The sequence below is a fragment of the Dendrobates tinctorius genome, unplaced genomic scaffold (genome assembly GCF_039654945.1).
Source record: "Dendrobates tinctorius isolate UK_male_01 unplaced genomic scaffold, ASM3965494v1 ptg000011l, whole genome shotgun sequence".
In the NCBI taxonomy this organism is placed as follows: Eukaryota; Metazoa; Chordata; class Amphibia; order Anura; family Dendrobatidae; genus Dendrobates; species Dendrobates tinctorius.
The window spans coordinates 48112811-48133132 of NW_027361679.1; the positions used below are offsets into that span (position 1 = coordinate 48112811).

The window sequence follows — 20322 nt, forward strand, 5'->3', positions numbered from 1 at the left end:
AAATCGTTCAACTCACCCATAATTAAAAGGTTATTCCTCCCCTTTTTGAGCCATGCAGGGCATTTTAACAGTCATCTCTGAACGTCTGAGTGTTTTGGGGTTTTTTTTCCTTGCCTCCGTCTTGTCTGTTTAGATTTCTCATAGCAAATAAATGTCTCTAATGCTTCTAGTTTCCAGGAACATTGCCAGGGAAAACTTTCAACTCCATAAAAAGAGAAGAAGTAAAACATACTCATACAGTGTATTCTTTACTTAAAGTCTTTCATGTTCTTACTGTCTTGTTCTAGTTTTATAATGTGTGTGATAGGTTTGAGTGGTATCAATAAACGGGTTGTTTATGAAATGTGAAAGATTCTGCACAGATCTGTGTAATACTAACAGTGCTGCGTGATTAGAAGAATGAGCAAAGCAGCCACAAGCATTTACTTCTAATATGCAGGAATGACAGCTGGCAATGAACAGAGCAAGATCCAAATATGGTTTCTCTTCCGTTCCTCCCATAACCTAAACATTTCATCTTCAAGTTTATTTATAAGCTCTTTCGAATGTTTCTTGCAAACAGTAACATTTTTCCCTGTGTTCTTTTTTTTGCTTCAGTTCATCTGCAAGTGATCTTTCCAGCTATGAACATGGATACTTAAGACGGAGCCCTGACCAATACAGCTCAAGAGGTAGCATGGAAAGCCTGGAGCACACAGCATCAGCATACCATCAAAGTCATATTTCTCCAGCTAAGTCATCTAACTCCATAGACCAACTTAGTCATCTGCACAACAAAAGAGATTCTGCTTACAGCTCGTTCTCTACTAACTCCAGTATTCCAGAATACCACCCCATTGTATTCTGCAAGGAGAGATCTTACTCAATGGAAAGTATGCTTTCTCGTGGAAACTTACATGATGGAATAAAGCATGCAGATATACGGTATATCAAGACAGTATATGATTCTCAACGTGGAGTGTCAGAAGAGTATGAGGTCAACTCATCACTTGTCAAACAACGAAATAGATTTTCTGGTGGATGCTCTAGGAGCAGTGGCAGTCCTGTTGGTAGATTAAATCACAATAGATTTTTGTCTGAGAGTGATATAACGGAAAAGGGCCCTCCTATGCCACCTGCTCGGAAGGACAGTTATGCAGTTATAAAGCATCATGAAAGACCAAGCTCTTGGTCTAGCTTGGACCAGCAAAAATCTTTCCGAACAAATTCCAAAGGAATAGGGTCACCTATGGCTTTCAGCACAAGTCAACAGCAGAAACCAATGTATGAAGAAGGACAACTACATACGGTGATAGAAAAAAGTCCAGAATGTAGCCCTCTAATGAAACCTAAGCAGATTTATTCACAGATTCCGCAACCTGGACAACCTATGCTTCCTGCCGGAATATATCCTGTTCCATCACCAGAACCACATTTTGCACATGCTCCACAACCCCTTAAGAATAATAATGGAAGACTTTACCCAGCACTTGCCAAAGAAGGATTATCTTGTGGAGGTAAAGGAGTTTCTTATTTGCATTCTGAAAGTAATGTAAAAAGTAGTCAAAATTCTCATAACAGTTCTTCTTTGTCTTTGACAGCAGACCAGTCCAAAAGATTTGATAAAAACGTAGAAGATGGACCTACAGATTTTGCTCAATATAAACTCCACTTCTCAGTTAGTCCTGAGCATCATATTGCTTCTCCACAGTCATCGTCAAGATTAAATCAGTTTAGTAAAAATGCTCACCTACTGAAAATTGATTGTAGAAAGAATGCACATGAACTTAATAACCCTGAAAAAAGGAGACATTCTGGGCCTGCATTTCAGAACGAGTGGAGCTACAACCAAAATAAGTCAGATGTGTTTGGTGCTTCTTCAACTATGGAACCATGTAGAACTAATAACAGTGCTGATGCAAATAAAGAAAAAAACAGTGGGTACTTGTACAATAATGGCTCTTCTTTTAATACTAAACTGGATGAAAGGCAGTCTCCAAATATGACCAGCTATAAAAGCAAATCAGAGAGCACAACCTTTACAAAACACAATGAAGATGTTGATAGATCAGTGTCTTATCCCACTCTTGAACAATCTGATGATCCTTCATCACCTTCTAAAAAGAATTCTGGTGACTATATCAGAAGGAGATTACATTCAGGTAGCAACCAAAGTAATGGTAACTCAATACATGGTTGGACAGATGGCAAACAACGAACTTCAGTTTTGGAAAAAATAAGCAAAATTGAACAACGAGAACATGAAAGTCAAAGATCTCAGGCTTCAGTTGGTAGCATATATGGTCAGAATTCTGCACAATGCCCAAGAGATGCAAGCAACAGAGCATCTGTGAACAGCATTGAAGACATAAAGAATAAATTTAATTCACAAGATAATGTCTTCGGAATAGAATCCCAAAATCCTTCAAGTTCCCAAGCTAATGATAAAGTTCCTGATACACAGGAGTTAACAGCCGGAAGTGCCTACAGTGTAAAATTAGGTGATGCTCAGAAAACAACAGCAGAGACTCAAGCAGAGAAAATGCAGGAGACTAATAATGAGCAATATGTTTTTCAAACTTTGCCAGACTGTGATAAAAGAACAGTTGATTCTCAAACAATGCCAAATAAAGAAGACCACTGGCAGAGTGCTTCACAGGACACTTTTGGTTTTAACAGGGCTTATAGGAACAGTATCAAAGATGCACAGTCTAAAGTCCTGGAAGCAACATCTTACCGGAGGAAAGATTTAGAAATTAGCCCACCACAATACAAGAAGCCAGAGAGAAGTGTTAAAAGACCAACATCAGCGATTGTATACAGTAGATCTCCTGTGTCCCCACATGCACCAAAAGAAAGACACAGTATTACACCCACAGATAACTTTGTGAAGAATCAAGAATCTCAAAGTCAAGAAGGAACAGGTGTCCCACACCAAGTAGCTCGAATTGGGGCAAGAAGACGTTTGACAACTGAGCAGAAAAAACGTTCCTATTCAGAGCCAGAAAAGATGAATGAAGTTGGAGCGTCTGACAATGAGTTATCATCTACGAGCATTCAAAAAAGAGGACAAAATATCAACTTCTTGGAACAAACAGTGGCAGACAGACGAAGAATTTTTGAGAGGGATGGCAAAACATGTTCCTCTGTTAACCTGTCTAAACCAGAACTGAAGCAGCTGCAGCAAACTGCCCTTGCTGACTACATTGAGCGTAAAACTGGTCGGAGACCTTCATCACAGGAGCCTGGTTTCCTAAAAGAAAGGTCTCAAAGTACCTATTTTTCTTGGAGTTTAATGGACAATCAAAGTGTCTCATCTACATCTAGCATGAATTCACTTCAGGAACAAAACTTATTTCGCCCTAGGGATTCAAGGGAGAATCCATCAAAAACAGGGCGCATATCATCAACGCTTCCCCCTGGACTTACAGGATTGCTTGATTTAGTAAGCTTAGAAAAGGAGATTGATTATCCAGAAAGCAGGAGTCGTACCAGTTCTTTTGTCCAGCAACGACTTCATTTTGAAAGCAGATCCAAAAGTGATTTCAAAGGTATCCTAACAAACCGACCGAGGGAAGTGACCTCTTCGAAACCAACAGGATTTCTAGAGATTTCAAGAGAGGAGTCTGACCGAGCAACATCAGCTGAAGATTTGGTTGAGAAATTGTCACAGCCTGCTCCTCTACATATGAGATCAAAGTCCTCTCCTGCTGGTGAGAAAACTAGCCAGGTATGTGCGATTCATGCATTGTATATCAGTTATATTGTGCAATTTTTAATTATGTATATTGTCCTGTTGAAGACCCTTTTTTTCTTTTTTTTAATGCAGACACATGTTTTTTAGTATCTACGGTATATACTGCTTTATAAATTTATGGAATTAATATTGTTCTGGTTACCATATAAATTGATATTCGAATGGTTGTTGGTACCCTAGGATAAATAGTCTAAGGTATAAGTACATTTCAACTGTATGTAATCCATTACATTTTTTACCATCGTGGTTTATCACGTTCATAGTTCATTCAGTTTATTTTTATGTAGACTGCTACATATTATTTATAACAGTCTGGTAGATAATGTGAGTAATGTGTGAGGATGTGTGATGGGTATATGGGCACTGGACTATGGGATGGAGGATATGTACAGTGGCGGATTATAATGAGGTCAATCTGGGAGGTAGCCCAGGGCCCAGTGGTGTGGGGGGGCCCAGGAGCCCAGGGAAAATTGCCCCAATATTATCCGCCACCATAGCGCCACCCCCCCATGTACTGACCCTTTCCTCCCCCTCTCAGACCCACCGGCCACCACAGCGCCAGCCCCTCACTGATAAATCCCTGCTCTGTGCGCACAGGACCAGTGATGAGGTCACAGGAGGGGAGGAGTCAGGGGTTACATGATCAGGGGTTTCAGTCGGAGGCCCCTGATCATGTGACCTCTGACTCCTCCCATCCTGTGACCTCATCACAGGTCCTGTGCACACAGCCATCAATGTACTGTATGCGGGACTCTGCTGTACTCAGTGTAATGGTGCTGGATGAGGGAAGTATGTGTGGGGTCAGGAGGGGTTTACAGGATGGATGTAGCCGCGTGTGTGTGCGAGGTGTACGGAGCAGAGCTGCGAATGTGCGAGGTGTACGGAGCGGAGCCGTGTGTGTACGAGGTGTACGGAGCGGAGCCGCGAATGTGCGAGGTGTACAGAGCGGAGCTGCGAATGTGCAAGGTGTACGGAGTGGAGCTATGTGTGTAAGAGGTGTGTGGAGCGGAGCCGTGTGTGTACGAGGTGTACGGAGCGGAGCCGCGTGTGTACGAGGTGTACGGAGCGGAGGCGTGCACGCGAGAGGTGTATGGAGCGGAGCCACACGCACGAGGTTTACGAGTTGTACGGAGCAGAGCCCTGTGTGTACAGAGCTGAGTTGTGCGTGTGCAAGGTGTACGGAGCAGAGCCGCGTGTGTGTACGAGGTATACGGAGCGGAGCTGCATGTGTGTACGAGGTGTGTGGAGCGGAGCCGCGTGTGTATAAGGTGTACGGAGCAGAGCCGTATGTGTACGAGGTTTACGGATTGGAGCCATGTGTGTACTGAGTGGAGCCGTGTGTGTGCGAAGCCGTGTGTACGAGGCATACAAAGCGGAGCAGTGTGTGAATGAGGTGTGCGGAGCCATGCGTGTACAAGGTGTATGATGGGGAGCATTCATACCTCCCAACCGTCCCAGATTTTAAGTGTCTGCCCCACTGCCCCGACCGGGAGCTTACTTTTCCCGCGGACACAGGAGTATACGGCGGAGCCCCGAAGAGCACTAGAAAACTCGCACGTGACATTCCATCGGAAGTGACGTGCTGGAAGCTGACCAGAGGAGATTGTTATGGAACCATGGAGGCACTTGAGGGAATGCTTCAGATCATCACCATATCCTCCTCCGACAGCACGGACAGCGGGATTGCATTGGACTCAGGGATGTCGGCCATGAGTGGATCATAATATGTCCTTCACCAGGAGGCTCAGGTTGGCACTACAATGTGAGCCGGGCTGGTATAGTATCTTTATAGAATCTTTCTTTCCCCTCTTTCCTTGTCTTTCTTTCTTTCACTTTCTATTCTTTCTTTCCCCTCTTTGTTTCTCTCTCCCTTTTTGTTCTTTCTTTCCCATTTCTTTCTTTTTTTCTCTCTTTGTTCTTTCTTTCACCTCTTTCTTTCTCTTTCTTTCTCTCTTTGTTCCTTCTTTCCCCTCTTTCATTCTCTCTCCCTCACTATTCTTTCTTTCTTTCCCCTTTCTTTCTTTTTCTCTCTCTGCTCTTTCTTTCCCCTCTTTCTTTCTCTCTCCCTCTCTGTTCTTTCTCTCTTTCTTCTCTTTTTTCTCTCTCTGTTCTTTTTTTCTGTCCCCTCTTTCTTGCTCTCTGTTCTTTCTTTCTCTCTCCTTTTTTTCTCTCTCTTTGTCTTTTTTCTCTCTCTGTTGTTTATTTCTTTTCCTCAGTACCAGTCAATGTGCCCACAGTACCAGCCACTGTGCCCATAATGCCAGCCACTGTGCCCTCAGTACCAGTCAGTGTGATCAGCAGTGCTAAATGGGTGTGGTTGGGGCATGGACATGGGTGTGACTAGTTGTGAAATGGGTGTGGTCGGGCGGCCGGTAACCAATTATCATAGTGGCTATCATCTGTTTCCATCAACTTTGTTATATGTGGGCAGTGGGCACCTCTAGTAAGGTGGGCACGAGATGGTGGGTCTTGTCGCCTCTGCCTCACACATAAGTTACTATGAGGTGTACTTTATTCCTGCCACATTTCTTTCTTGGCCTACTGAGAGAAATGTTTTGACCAGTTGAAAGTTATACAACCTGAGGATTGTGCATGTGTATGCTGCCCGCATGTAGTAATATGTGTCTGTATATATATATTTATACTTACTCCGATCCCTATATATACCCTGCCCCTCCGACCGCCATCCACTTTCCCATGCTCCTGTTCCAATCATGGGGTCTTTTTTGTCCCCCCTTGGTCCTCCACATGCTGAACATCTGGGACATGACTAACATTGCGCATTGTGCGCTTGTTTGTCACCAGATGCAGCGTCGTGTCCAGTGTGTGAGGAGATGGCGACTTGTCTGTGGTGTTAACCTCTCTGCTGCCATGTTGGGCACAGCCTGTGACGAGGAGCGTCTCTTCCTGTGTATCCGGCCACAGGCTGCACATTGGAGGCTGCTTCTTCTATCTGGGGAAGTTCATGAAGCAGAAGCCTCTGTGTGACTCATGTGAAGTAACTTGTCTGACAGGTCATGGGTCCAGGTCAGCAGATGATTGCAGACTATTAGCTGGTTTCGATGTTAGGTACAGGTGAGTCAGGAATAGATGTTGGGTGGAAGCCTTCCAGTATTTGTAAGGCCTCGTGCACAGGCTGAGTATTTGGTGAGTTTTTACCTCAGTATTTATAAGGCCTCGTGCACACGCTGAGTATTTGGTGAGTTTTTACTTCAGTATTTATAAGGCCTTGTGCACATGCTGAGTATTTGGTGAGGTTTTACCTCAGTATTTATAAGGCCTCGTGCACATGCTGAGTATTTGGTGAGTTTTTACCACAGTGTTTATAAGGCCTCGTGCATACGCTGAATATTTGTTGAGTTTTTCACTCAGTATTTGTAAGGCCTCATGGACGCACTGAGCATTTGGTGTTTTTTACCTCAGTATTTGTGAGGCCTCGTGCACACGTTGCGTATTTGCAGTTTTTTTACCTCAGTGTTTAACCCCTTCCCGCCCCTTGACGCACCGTATGCGTCATGAAAACTAGTGACTTCCCGACCCCGTCACATGATCGGGGGGCCCACAGAGTCTGAACAGCCCGGGGCCCTGACTACCCTTATTCCACTCCTGGATATGTATGACGGGTATATGGGCACGGGACTATGGGATGGCGGATATGTATGATGGGTATATGGGCACGGGACTATGGGATGGAGAGTATGTATGATGGGTATATGGGCACGGGCATATGGGATCATGGATATGTATGATGGGTATACGGGCACGGGACTATGGGATGGAGGATAATTATAATTTGCTATAACTAACCAGTTAGTTACTATGCCCGGGCAGCGCCGGGCTCTTCAGCTGGTAGATAAATAATTATAGTTTTGAATTTTTAGATCCTACAAGATTCACTTAAGGAATTAGATCATCCCTATTTTTTTTTGTTCCAATTTATACAAGATGCTTCTCCTGGCTTGGGAAGGTCTTTTTGCTAGAGTTTCCCTAAATATGGTAGAAGAGTTGCATTTCTTAGATGTATCTTTTAAAAGAATATTATTCAGGATTGAGAGTCCTCAGTAGTTGATACCTTTTAATGGCTAACTGAAAAGATGGTAACACATTGCAAGCTTTCTAGACTACTCAGGTCTCTTCATCAGGCTAGACTAATACAAAATCTGAAGTCACATATTTATGCACAATACAGCCTAGAAAAAATGCAATAGATAAGACAAGTGACGTGAAGCAGAACTATCAATATGGGAGAGGGAAAAACATAAATATAAACATTGGACCAGTTCATAGATAAGGAGTCCGGATGTTTTATGGTCCTCTGATTGGGGTCTAGTTTTAAAAGGAAATTCCTTAATTGATGTAAAAAGACATAAATCCATGCGACACATTCATTCCAGCACTGAGAGTGTCAAAGTTCGTCATAAATTTGTACTCCCAAACTCGTCTCTCTCTCTGAGAATTGAAGTTACCTTTCAATACCAGTAATTTCATATCCACGCTGCTGTGATCAGGGATACAGGATCTTTTAAAAGAAAGAGACAATAATGTGTTGGACTTGTTGAGATGAGATATAAAGGTGGTTATAAGTACGGTGTATAAAATTGCACCCGATAAAATAATTCCTAGGTCTGAGCTTCAGTAACTTGCATGGTACAGTCCTGCCTATTGCAGCTTCACTCATTGTCGATGACGGCTCTGTCTGACTCTTTGACCCAAGCAGCGAGACAAGCTCCCCCTTCACTTTGTGCTGTTGTCTCTCTGGAGATTTCATATCTGAATAGATGGCATTCTGGAGGAAAGAATTCATCACGTAAAAGTTTCTTTTACTAGTGCTGCCCATCCTCAATATACAGGTCCCTCTTTATTCATTAAAGGCCTTGTACTCATTTATATTCCATGCGCTTAGTTTCAGATAGAAATGCTATAATTATAACATCATTGAACAATGCAGAAATTAACCAATGGACCATTATACATGCATTCTTTACAGAATGTCATGTCAGTGACACAGCTCTCTCCTATAATAAAGTTTGCATGTAATAACACATTAGACTACAGTATCTTGAAGCTTTTACATTTCAAACCACTCTAAATCAGCACCCTTGCCACACTATGTGTTTCCCTGTTCCCCTCACTGTTGCGCAGTCATTGGTATTGAGCCAGCATTACTTATGTGCAGCAGCTTAGGTGTAGAATTCAGAGAGTTGCTGTAACTGTATCAGATAATATAGTTTAACACCTATCAACAATATCACTGATCTAACAAAGAGGTGAATGTTATTTTAAGGTTTAGGCAACACGCAAGCATAAAGTTGTAGTACCTCCTTAATTATATATTAAAAGGGTTGTCTCAACAAGATAAGCCTTTGTATTTTCTTTAGTCCCCATAGATCAGTGGTTGACAATATGGGAAATCGCCGATGGTTGTATAGTTTTAGCTTGCAGTTATCACAGCAGTGAAAGTGTAGTAAAGCTGGACATTTAAAAGAATGGCTGACCAAGAAATGTAGGTTCTTCAAGAACTGATTTGGCTTATATTGTGAACCTGAGCAGGTCCCAATATGTGCTCATGGTCAGGATGTTTTATATTTTTAATTTGCACAATACTCCATTTATTGTACCACAGAGCTACTCTTCATACTGTACATGGGGAGAGAATGCTGATCTGTGGGGCCCAAAAGTTGATACCACCATTGATCAGCTTTTAGCAGGTGTGGGTTATTTGGGACACAGTGTACGGAGCTCTGCAGAAGACATGATCAAGTACTAGAGCTCAGCTCCTAATTTCTACAGTGTATAGATCCGTGGTGTTCCTGTCCACAGACCGTGTACTTCCGGCGGTGGAGGGTCTGCTAACAGCAGATCATTAGGGGGTAAGGTGATCGCACAGGAGCCCATGAGGTAATGGTGCCACTTCCACCTCCAAAGCAGCAAGTATCTTATGTCACAGAGGTGCATTAAGATGAGTAGGGATGAGCGGACCCATGGATGTTCATCTGGTTTAACCTATCTTTATTCCACGGTTCGGTTCCGTAACCAAAATTGTACCCGATCTTGAACCTGAGCCTGAGCCCCATAGAAATCAATGGGAACACGAACTTCAGAGCTGGAAAATCTCTTATCTCTCTCTCTCTCAGCTTCTATATTGCAAAGGGCCCATATACTGTTATTGCATAGAGGGGCTCTTCTGTCTATGTTCGACCATGGGTGGGGATGTTGGGTGTCCAACTGATATTGGTAACCTGATCTGATCTAACCAAAGGATGAGGCATTAATATCATGGTCCTGGAAGATCTATTTAAACACAAACACCCAAATAACTAAGTTCATATGCATACTGGAAATAAGGAGCGTAAACTTAACCTCTTCAAATTTCCATGAATTTTCCTTGAATGAGAAGTGAACCATTGCCTAATAGAAGTTACCTACAGTGATATAGTGATGGTAACATTGTGTTTCTAAGATAAAATGTTAATACAGTATATCACTGTGCATCCATACGTATATATACACATGTATTAATGTTGAGAGTTGGGCAAAAACATTTGCATCGCCCTTGTCAAGCAGCAATATCAGGATTCCATGGTTGCCACACCAAAGCCCTGCAATACTCCTCCTACTTGTCAGCATACCAAGCACCTCTTCTTATTGGTTGGCCCAGAATGAATTCACCCTTTGATGAACACATTGATGACATTGCAGCAAGCTTACTAATCAGAAGAGGTGCCTGTGATTCTGAGAAGTAAGAGGAAGTGCGTAGAGCTCTCTGGTAGCCATAGACTACTGACATGGTTGTTGAACACGGGTCAAGCGAATCTTTTTGCTAAACTCTAATTAGTATAGAAAGTAGATACACATGTACGTAAATCCATATCTATCAGTGTATCTAAGAGGAAGAATTTTCTAAATGCATAACTGAGCTATTGGCATAGTCGATTCCGATGTGTAGATCTCAGAACATACTGTCAGAGCTTCTACTGTACCACTGTCGATTACGCACTCTGTGAGCTGGAGCTTAGGAAGTATGTGGGAATGCGGCCGAACATGTGGAATTAGAATGTCCGTGTCACTTAATTGCGTCTGCTCCACGAGTAATAGACAAAAATGTCTTTTAACTAGGTCAGAGCAGAACTAGGATTCTGTTCCCAAGCCCAATGCCTTCCACTGAAGCTTTGCTGACCTTTTTTGGTATTCTAACACTTAATAGCTGTTTTCCTTTTCTTGAATTACATAATGCATAATGATTAATTTTAGAAACTATTGAAGCTTTTTACAATTTTTACAGTCAGTTCTAAGTTATGTCCTCATATCTGTTACGAAGCATTTTCCTAAAATACTGAAATCATACAACATTTAGACTTATTCAGACATATTGTTATGAAACAATAATAAGTCTGCATAGACCTCCACACAACACTGCATACACTGCAGACAACACTTAGGGGTAGACTGTCCACTAAAGCAGTGCCCAAGGGACAATGAGGCCCATAGGTTCTTAGCCAGTTACAATCTTTTTGCCTAACTTGCCCTACATACCATATCCAATGCTCTAATGGTTGGTCATCGGCTGATGACCTTAAAGGGAATTTGTCAAGAGGTTTTTGCTATGTAATAAGAGGGCAACATGAGGTAGGGGCTGAGATACTGATTTTGGTGATATATCACTTGCTAGGCTGCGTACATACAATGAGTGTTTTATTAGCAGGTGATTATCACTCAGTGCTGCTACATGCATCTAAAAACTCTGATTGTAGCATAGCTGCTGCACTTAGTAAGCAAAGCGATACATTGCTGGAATCAGGGTCTCTTTCTTTATATCATGCTGCTCTCAAATGTGGTAGCAAAAACCTTGTGTCAAATTCCCTTTAAGGTGACCATACAACATGAATAGCTTACAGTCAAGTGCTCATTTGGCCAACAGCTATTTCACCTCCTCTCCCTCCATTCACATGCACACTCAGCCAAGTGGGGAGCAGATAATATACCACTGACATGGCTTATCTCTCTTGAGTTCAAAGTATCAAGCATATTAAAATTCAACATGCTTGGTCCTTCTTTCCCAGGACTCCTGCCATACACATTAAATGGTTGCCTGGTTCTCACAGAATTTGGTGGGTTGATTGATCTAATATGTACTGTATGACCACATTTCATCTCTCTTGGCCTGTCTATCTAGTTATCTATATCATAGACATCACAGTGTCATTAGAGCTTGACATTATTTTTTTTTTTTCAGCAGGCCGAGATGAATACTTTTCTTTCTATCTCTAGTACACAGTACATAAGGGTTATCTTGTTGCAAAGAATCATGTACCATTTCCCCTATCTGCCTGTAGGGGGCACTCCTTCAATTTTTCTTTCCCAGGCCATTTGCATTGCTTGCCAGTTTGGAATAGCTTTTAATTAGAGCTATTTACTAAGAATAAAACTTCCTCTTGGCTTTTTTGATGTTTGTTGGCTCAGTTTACAAATCCTAATCTTTTTCTAATGTAGTTGGTAGCAACTTGATTTCTAAACAGATTGAAATCTTTCTGATTCCGGATCAGATCGCTGTAATAAATGTACCCTTGCTGCTTTAAAACTGCTTTAATCAGCCTTCCTTTATCTGTATAGATTAAAGTCTTGGAGGAAACTTGTGTTATGGAGCCTTGACTCGTGATTAACTATGACAGATATGGTATGAAATACATTTTCTTAAAGGGATTGTCCTCTTCAGATATTTTAGAGCCTCTATACACGTTTGACAATTGTCTGCCTAAGCCGCCAATTTTAACAGATTCGAAAACAGTCTAATGTGTATGGGGGCCACCCACCTGTCCACTCGCGAATGATGTTAGGCAACAGAAGAATCAGGCATAACCAAAATACAGAGAATCTGAGTTACCATATACTATGAAAATAGATATTTATTCATACAAAAGTTCACTACACCAATGGTAAAACATACAATAAAGCATTCCACATGCCCCCTGAGGAAGCGATGACACAGCTTGCAAAACGCGCGTCGGGGTACATGGCCACTGCACGGGCAGCAACTACAGTATCTATGGGTAATTAACCCCTTTACTCCTATCTATTAAATTTAGCGGGCTCTGTATATACGTCTATTACTGATACTACAGTGGTGTTTTCTTCATTTGGGCACATCCATTCAGCTCTATTATTTTAGGGTTAGTCTTGTAACCCGAGTTGTTTCACACTGATACGTCAGCTGTTTGGAATTTTCACTGGTTACTTTCTTTTGATACCATTGTCTCGTTATACAGTGCCTTGCAAAAATATTCAGCCCCCTGGAACATTTCAACCTTTTCCCACATAGCATGCTTCGAACATAAAGAAACCAATTGTAAACTTTTGGTGAAGAATCAACAAGTGGAACACAATTGTGAAGTTGAATGAAATTTATTGGTTATTTTACATTTTTGTGGTAATGCAAAAGCTGAAAAGTGGGGCGTTCAATATTATTCGGCCCCTTTACTTTCAGTGCAGCAAACTCACTCCAGAGGTTCATTGTGGATCTTGGTAGATTTGCATTGGTATGATACTCCTTCCATTTCAATATGATCACTTGCACAGTGCTCCTTGGGATGTTTAAAGTTTTGGAAATCATTATGTATCCAAATCCGGCTCATTCAGAGATCCACAATGAACTTCTGGAGTGAGTTTGCTGCACTGAAAGTAAAGGGGCCGAATAATATTGCACCCCCCACTTTTCAGTTTTTGAATTTCCACAAAGATTTAAAATAACCAATACATTTCGTTCAACTTCACAATTGTGTCCCACTTGTTGTTGATTCTTCACCAAAAATTTACATTTGGTATCTTTATATTTGAAGCATAATATGTGGGAAAAGGTTGAAAAGTTCCAGGGGGCCGAATACTTTCGCAAGGCACTGTATATACATCATGCAATGTACTGCTAGCAGATTAATTAATGTTTTATTGTATGCTTTACCATTGGTGTAATGAACTTTTGTATGAATAAATATCTATTTTCATAGTAAATGGTAACTCAGGTTCTCTGTATTTTGGTTATTTGTTTTTGAGTTTATATACATGAATTTTGTCATGATCTAGTGCTGGTACTTTTCATGTAGAAGAATCAGGCATGTCCAATCCTTTTGATCTATAAGCAATTCGTCGTCACCTTTCATAAAGGACATAGGCGCACTCCATCAGCTTTGCTCTCCTGTTTATTGACTGTCTGTGTTATTTGAACACCTTTTAAAAACTGAACATAATAAAAGCATTATAGAGAAAAATTATTATTTTCTCAATGGCAGTTTTCTGACATAAAAAAATGCAATTTTTTCCTATTTTGCATTGACCCTGGCAGTTTTCTCTTCAACATCTTGTAGAATGCCTTCCTAGAAGAGTGGAATCTATTGTAACTGCAAAGGGGTGACCAACCCAACTCCATAATTATGCCTATGGGTTTAGAATTGGATGTCTTAAAAGCACCAGTAGCTGTAATGAGTATGTGTCCCAATACTTTTGTCCATACTGAACATGTTCTTTCAATTATTATTATTACTATACATTTTTGTTTGTCAATGAGATTAGTTAGACGTCATTTGGATAAAGCAAACATATGCAGATCTGGGGTTCTGGTTAGAATCAGTGACATAGAATATGAACACTAGTAGATTCTGTGATATAGTGTACAGTAAAACCACACCGCATTTTTGCTTGATTTATGTAGGTATGCACGCTTCTCTGATGAGATCATTGCACTGCGGGGGGCTCTTTAGAGCATTGCGAGGAATCCCCTAATATGGAACATACTTACTGAATTACAAGATTAAAGAGTTAGGCAGGAGGGAGGCTCTTGGACACCAATGATGTACCTGCTTTATGTAACAATGACACATCTGCATATTTCCATGTTACATATGTATGGTTAACAGCTTTAGTTCCTGAAGAACACTATGGTTATGTTTCCACGGTCAGTAAACGCTGCGGGTTGGAGCTGCGTACAACCGCAGCGTCCAATCCGCAGCGGCTGGATGTTACAGCATAGTGAAAGGGATTTTATGAAATCCCAATTCCATTATGCGTGCAGGAATGCCTCCGGCTTCCCTGCGTAACCGGACATGCGGTGCGTCTTTCCAAACCACAGCATGTCTATTTATCTTGCAGAGACCCTCCGTCTCTGCAAGATAAAGTCACCCATACAATGTATAGGACGTGGTTATTCCGCACAGTTCAATAAACACATGCGGAATCACCGGCGTTCAAAAGCCGCCAGACATGTGCTGCGTCCAAGGCGCTGCCGGATACTGACCATGGAAACATACCCTAAAACTAGCCACACACAATAGGGCTATGCCGAACAAAACCCACTAGCAACAAACTGAATATTTTTGTAGCAAGCCATGGGGGAGGTCTCAGATGTTGCAGAGGAGCCAGCTGGGATATGTAGTTCCACTGACAGCAGATGGTAGCTGAAGTGGGCTGCTAGACCACTAAACACTTCCCTCCTGTCCACAATTGTCAATAGTCAAAGGTTGCACTTATGGAGATGCAATCGATCTCCCCAGGGGTGCTCCTATAAAGGTGATGTGGCTGCAGGTGTTGGAGCATTCCGTAGTGTTATTAGAAGCAGCCAGACACACATGTGAACTTGCAAACATAACACATAACAGGTTACAGCTGGTGATGAGTGAACGTGCTCGGATGTGTTATCTGACCATGCCCATTTGCCGATCTTCCTCGACGTGCTCATAAAATATGTTCGAGTCCCCGCAGCTGCATGTCTCATGGCTGTTTCACAGCAGCAACACATGCAGGGATGGCCTGTTTGTTAGGCAATCCCTGCATGTGTTGCGGCTGCTTAATAGGAGACTTGAACATATTTTTCGAGCACACCAAAGACACTCAATTAGCACCCGAACATGGGGATAACACCTTATCTGAGCACGTTCATTCATTACTGGCTACAGTCTTTATTAAAGGCACAGTGGCTGTCACAGCATAAGAAACTCAGTATTTTGTGTATGAGAAGAGGTTTTGTCTCCTTGTGAATCAGCAGATTAATGACCTCTCTGGGGGGACACAGCGGAGATCACATCACTTGCTATTGGAGGAAATGTTTTAGGAAAGCACATTCCAGGTAATACTTCACTGAAGGAGGGACATTCTCAGGTTGGCTCCAGTGGCAATGTAAGGGAGGGACAGGACTGTAGTCGTGACCTGAATTACTGCTATATTCGTGTCCGATCCTTCCCCTACAGGAAATGTACTGTTTTCTTCTGCGTATTTGCATCTCCAGAATCAGCTTCCTCTGGGCACTTCCCAGGCGTAAACGGTCCCTCTTCTAGGCGACCCCCAGCAATGGAGACACAGTCTGAGTCAACTTTAACACTTTCTTTACTGAACACTTTGCACGTTACATCCACAGATGGTACATTGTGACATTTGCTTGTTTCCTCATATTTCCCTTCCTGGCTGTTACTTCTGTGCAGTACATGCCCGAACTGAACTGTCCTAGACTGCCCCCAGTTCCTTCCAAGCCTAACCTCGCCATGACGACAATTCCTTCTGCCTGTTTCGCCCCAGACCCGAAATCATCGGTCACCAGGTTTGGTTGCCTCTGGTAAAGCCTCTGGCTCGTTTGTACCAAACTTGTCGAAGTCCCAGCCTCCTTCACTTCATCTGTCCAGCCGACTCCTGGCCTAAAAGCATCGGCCCCGGCGACAAGTCGCCACATCCTTCCGTTTCTGTACTGGCCCACTGCTGTGTCACACAATGGCCATGGGTAACGTGGGCTGCAGCACTTGAACGTTGTGTGGCTGCCAAGTTGTCTGGTCCTATAGCCCATGTGGACTCTAGGGCACCCTGGCCCCATCTGACCTAACTTCTTATGAGGTTCCCGCTTACTACCAGGCAGCCCCTCCTACACTAAACCCTCTATGAACATCCTATCAGCTATACCTATAGAGCAAACTAGTATGCCCCCACCTAGTGGCCCGCAACAGAATTACACTTACTCATGACTATGTAAACTATATACTAAAGTGCCTTCCTCTAATGTCCCCAAAAGAATGCACTGACTTACCCTAACTGTAAATACAAGACAGGTATATATTGCTATGTAATAATACAATACACAAGACCAAATGTTGCAACTTTCTACACAATGGTAACACATACATGTGGCAGTACCATTAAAGATTAGCGATAATACATATTTCTACGTAGCAATACTGCAGATATTAATCACGAAGCATTATAATTTAGCAATGTATACGCAATAACATAGATGGAACAATCTGAGGGAGGGAAGCAAGACAGACATCATATCTCACTCCCTTACAGCAACACACTGAGCTTTTTGAGTTATTACTATGGGCATATAGGTTGCATACAGCTGAAATTAGTAATACCTGTATGCCTCCTGGATGATGCCTTGTTCAGTAAAAATCATGTTTTATAGCCTCAATCTTCCAGGCAATGGTACGTTGGCTGCCCGTAAGAACATTGCCTCCGGTCATCATTATACAAGATTTCTCCTCCCCTTCTCTTTGACATCTCGTGTGCGGCCGGAAATCCCGCACCTGTGCCTTCTGCCTGCCATCTCTCTTCTGCTCTGTTCAGCCCTTTTGTGGGTACTGTCTTCAATTTTGATGTACGCAGGCTCCGGAGAGTCACTATAGCTTCATGTCCCAGTGATCTCCAGGACACTAAGACAAGCGACGGCAGGCAGAATGTGTAGGCACAAGATTTCCGGCCGTGCACATGATGTTAAAGGGACACTGAAAAAAAGAGGAGGAAAAATCTTATATAATGAAGACCTAAGGCAGTCTTGTCTTCCAAACAGACTAGGCCCCATAGCCTGGAAGATCGAAGCTATAAAAGGTGATTTTTATTGAACAAGGCCACGTTCAGGAGGCATACAGGTATGACTAATTTCAGCTATATACAACCTGTATGCCCATATTAATAACTAAAAAAGTTCAAAATGGTGACATATTCCCTTTAAGGAGGCAATTATATGAAGAAAGATGCCCCCTCACCTTGGACTGGAAAAAGATTCTGGGAATATTAGCTCTTGAAAAAATTTGTGGGCTAGACTGGACTCAATTGATTTGTACCAGCTTATCGGAAGTGTGTGCACATTTCTATGGTAGCTTATGGTGAGGGGATAGGTAGGTGAGGGGATTCTTATACATACATCAGCCAGGAGTGGCAGCAAAGCACAATGCACACTTATCTGTCCTCAGGGTGCGTCCATAGTGTACTAACTTACGGTGCCCAAAGTAATTGTGGCACACTGGAACAGATCTACTAGTTGATTTGGACTTTTGAATCCTTTGCTCCCTTGTAAAATAAGCTAGTGCCAGAGGTGTCAGGAGAGAACAAAGGTGTCTATCAGCATATCCTCTCTTCTGAGTCAAACATGCAAGTATATGTGTTAGTCAAGAAAAATAGACATACGTCCCTTCCCCCTTTTTACTCAGTGGATAAGCAACAACATTAATAACAAATGACTAAAGGATCACACTTCCCAACTTTTCTTTGTTTTCTGTAACTATGGTGACGCATAGATCTGCATATGAGCTGTGAAGAATATTTTCATATCATCTTGGTTTGCTTTTTTTTTCCTTTTCAAGTTGAATTGCTTCTTGAAACAGTAAACTCTCATCACAACCATTGCCATTAAGGGACTAACTAATAATATCTATCTGTGGCAGTAATAGTTTTTTTGAGTATAGATTTGATAAAGCGCCACTTTTTATAATTGCATTACACAGAAAGCATACAGAGAACTGTCCGTCATGATGGTGCATCCAAAAAGCTCCTTTTCTGCCCTACAATATTGGCCTTGATTGGACAATTGAAAATCTACCATATGCATAGATTTTTGTTTTCAAATTCTCTTATTTTGGGATACGTCTGGTTCATTTTTTTTCCCAGCATAATTTCATTCTACCATACTAATGGAATGTGCACAGATTGAGTATTTGCAGCAGGTTTTTATGCAGCAAGAGTGCTGGCAAAAAAAATGCTGCTTAAAGCACATTTGACATTCTTTTGTGTGTGTTTTCTTACTAATTTTATTTGAATAAGTAAAAAATGCAGCAAAAATACGGAAAGAATTGACATGCTGTAGATTTTTAAAAAAATGCTTTGATGGTTCAAATCCGCAAAGAAAAAAATAAGAAGCATGTGCATGATATTTCAGAAATCTTATTCACTTTTCTGGTACTGGAACTGGAAAACGCTGTTTTTTTTCCCATGGCAAAAATGCATGGGGCAAATGTGGCAAAAACACAGTGTGTGAACAGCACCTAAAGATACTCCGAATTAGGCCATGTTCACACATTTCATATTTTGCATCAGTATTTGTAAGTCAAAAATACAGAAGTGGTGACTTGTTTCTATTATACTTTTCCTCTGATTATTCCACTTCTGGCTTTGGCTTGCAAATACTGATGTAAAATAATGACCAAATACTGGTAGTGTGAACATAGCCTGAGGATCAATATAGTATAATTTATTCATTGATTCACATAGTCTGCCAGTTACAGTAGCTATCTTGTTGTCCATGAAGCACATACAGTAGTCAGCATTACCAATTTATATATTTGTCAGTTCTTACACCAGTCCATAAACTTCTTATTGTTTGCTGGGTCAAAATTGTCTCCTCATAGGAGCCCCCTAGCAAAAATAGTAATGTATGAAAAATAATAATAAACTGAGTATCCTGTTAACATGAGCTAATAGTCATGAATGATAAGAATATAACAAGTGCATGTATACTTTTTTCCATTTCTATATCCTGACCTTTTAAATTTGTTGTGTCAGTTACAGTGATTAAATTCTGTAATGGGATAAAGCTTAAAAATCCATATTTTATTTATAAGTTCAATGTTTCCCTGATTGTGGCATCACATCATTAATTACTACAGAATTCATTAATTAATGTTTATTTTTTTCAGGATTTTAGCATGAAACAAGAAGTGTTTGCCAAGAACATATCATATACATCAGGATTCCGGTAAGTTGTCAATTCTATACTGCTGGTAGTACAGAATTGCAGTTTAACACAAAGCGTAATTCATCAACAGTATTCCAATGTTTTGCTTGATTATATTGTAAAAAGTGCTAACATTCTTCCAAGGATATCTTAATACGGAATACATGCCATCTTGTTATATAAACTTGGAACAAACTAGTTACATACAGTACCTTACTCACTATCTCACTGGCTTGATTACAGTCAAGACCAATACGGTAAGGCTGGGAAGGGAATGAAGCCAAGGAGGCAGAGGTTTGGGAAGTGCTTTCACACTTCTAGAGCAGTTAAGCTTTATTTGTATAATAATTAAAACAGCAATTTTTCAGTCAACGAGCAATGGATTGCATAAGTAAAGGTGTGAGTGGCATTATATTTCAGGGAGCAGCATGACCATATAAACATTTTTTTCTTTTGGGGGTGGGGGTGATTGTGGTAACAAATTCCCTTTAAAAAACAGGTATCTGTCAAAGTCTGATCTTTACAAAACGTTAGTGGAAGTGTGTCATGGCATGAACAAAGGAGACTACTGAGGGCTTCAGATCAAGTGTTGATGCTCATCAAGTTGGAA

The 20322-nt window shown here is 41.5% G+C and overlaps 1 protein-coding gene across 4 annotated transcripts in view; it reads left to right on the plus strand.

Annotated features, from left to right (window-relative positions):
* SHROOM3 (shroom family member 3) overlaps positions 1–20322 on the plus strand; it is a 259505-nt gene that overhangs the window by 214947 nt on the left and 24236 nt on the right. For 3 of the 4 annotated variants that reach the window (XM_073541952.1, XM_073541933.1, XM_073541926.1), the window contains 2 exons: positions 598–3709; positions 19675–19733. In XM_073541952.1, coding sequence (XP_073398053.1) covers positions 598–3709; positions 19675–19733 — 3171 coding nt within the window. The remainder of the gene's footprint in view (positions 1–597; positions 3710–19674; positions 19734–20322) is intronic. The other variant, XM_073541942.1, reaches the window with a different exon arrangement.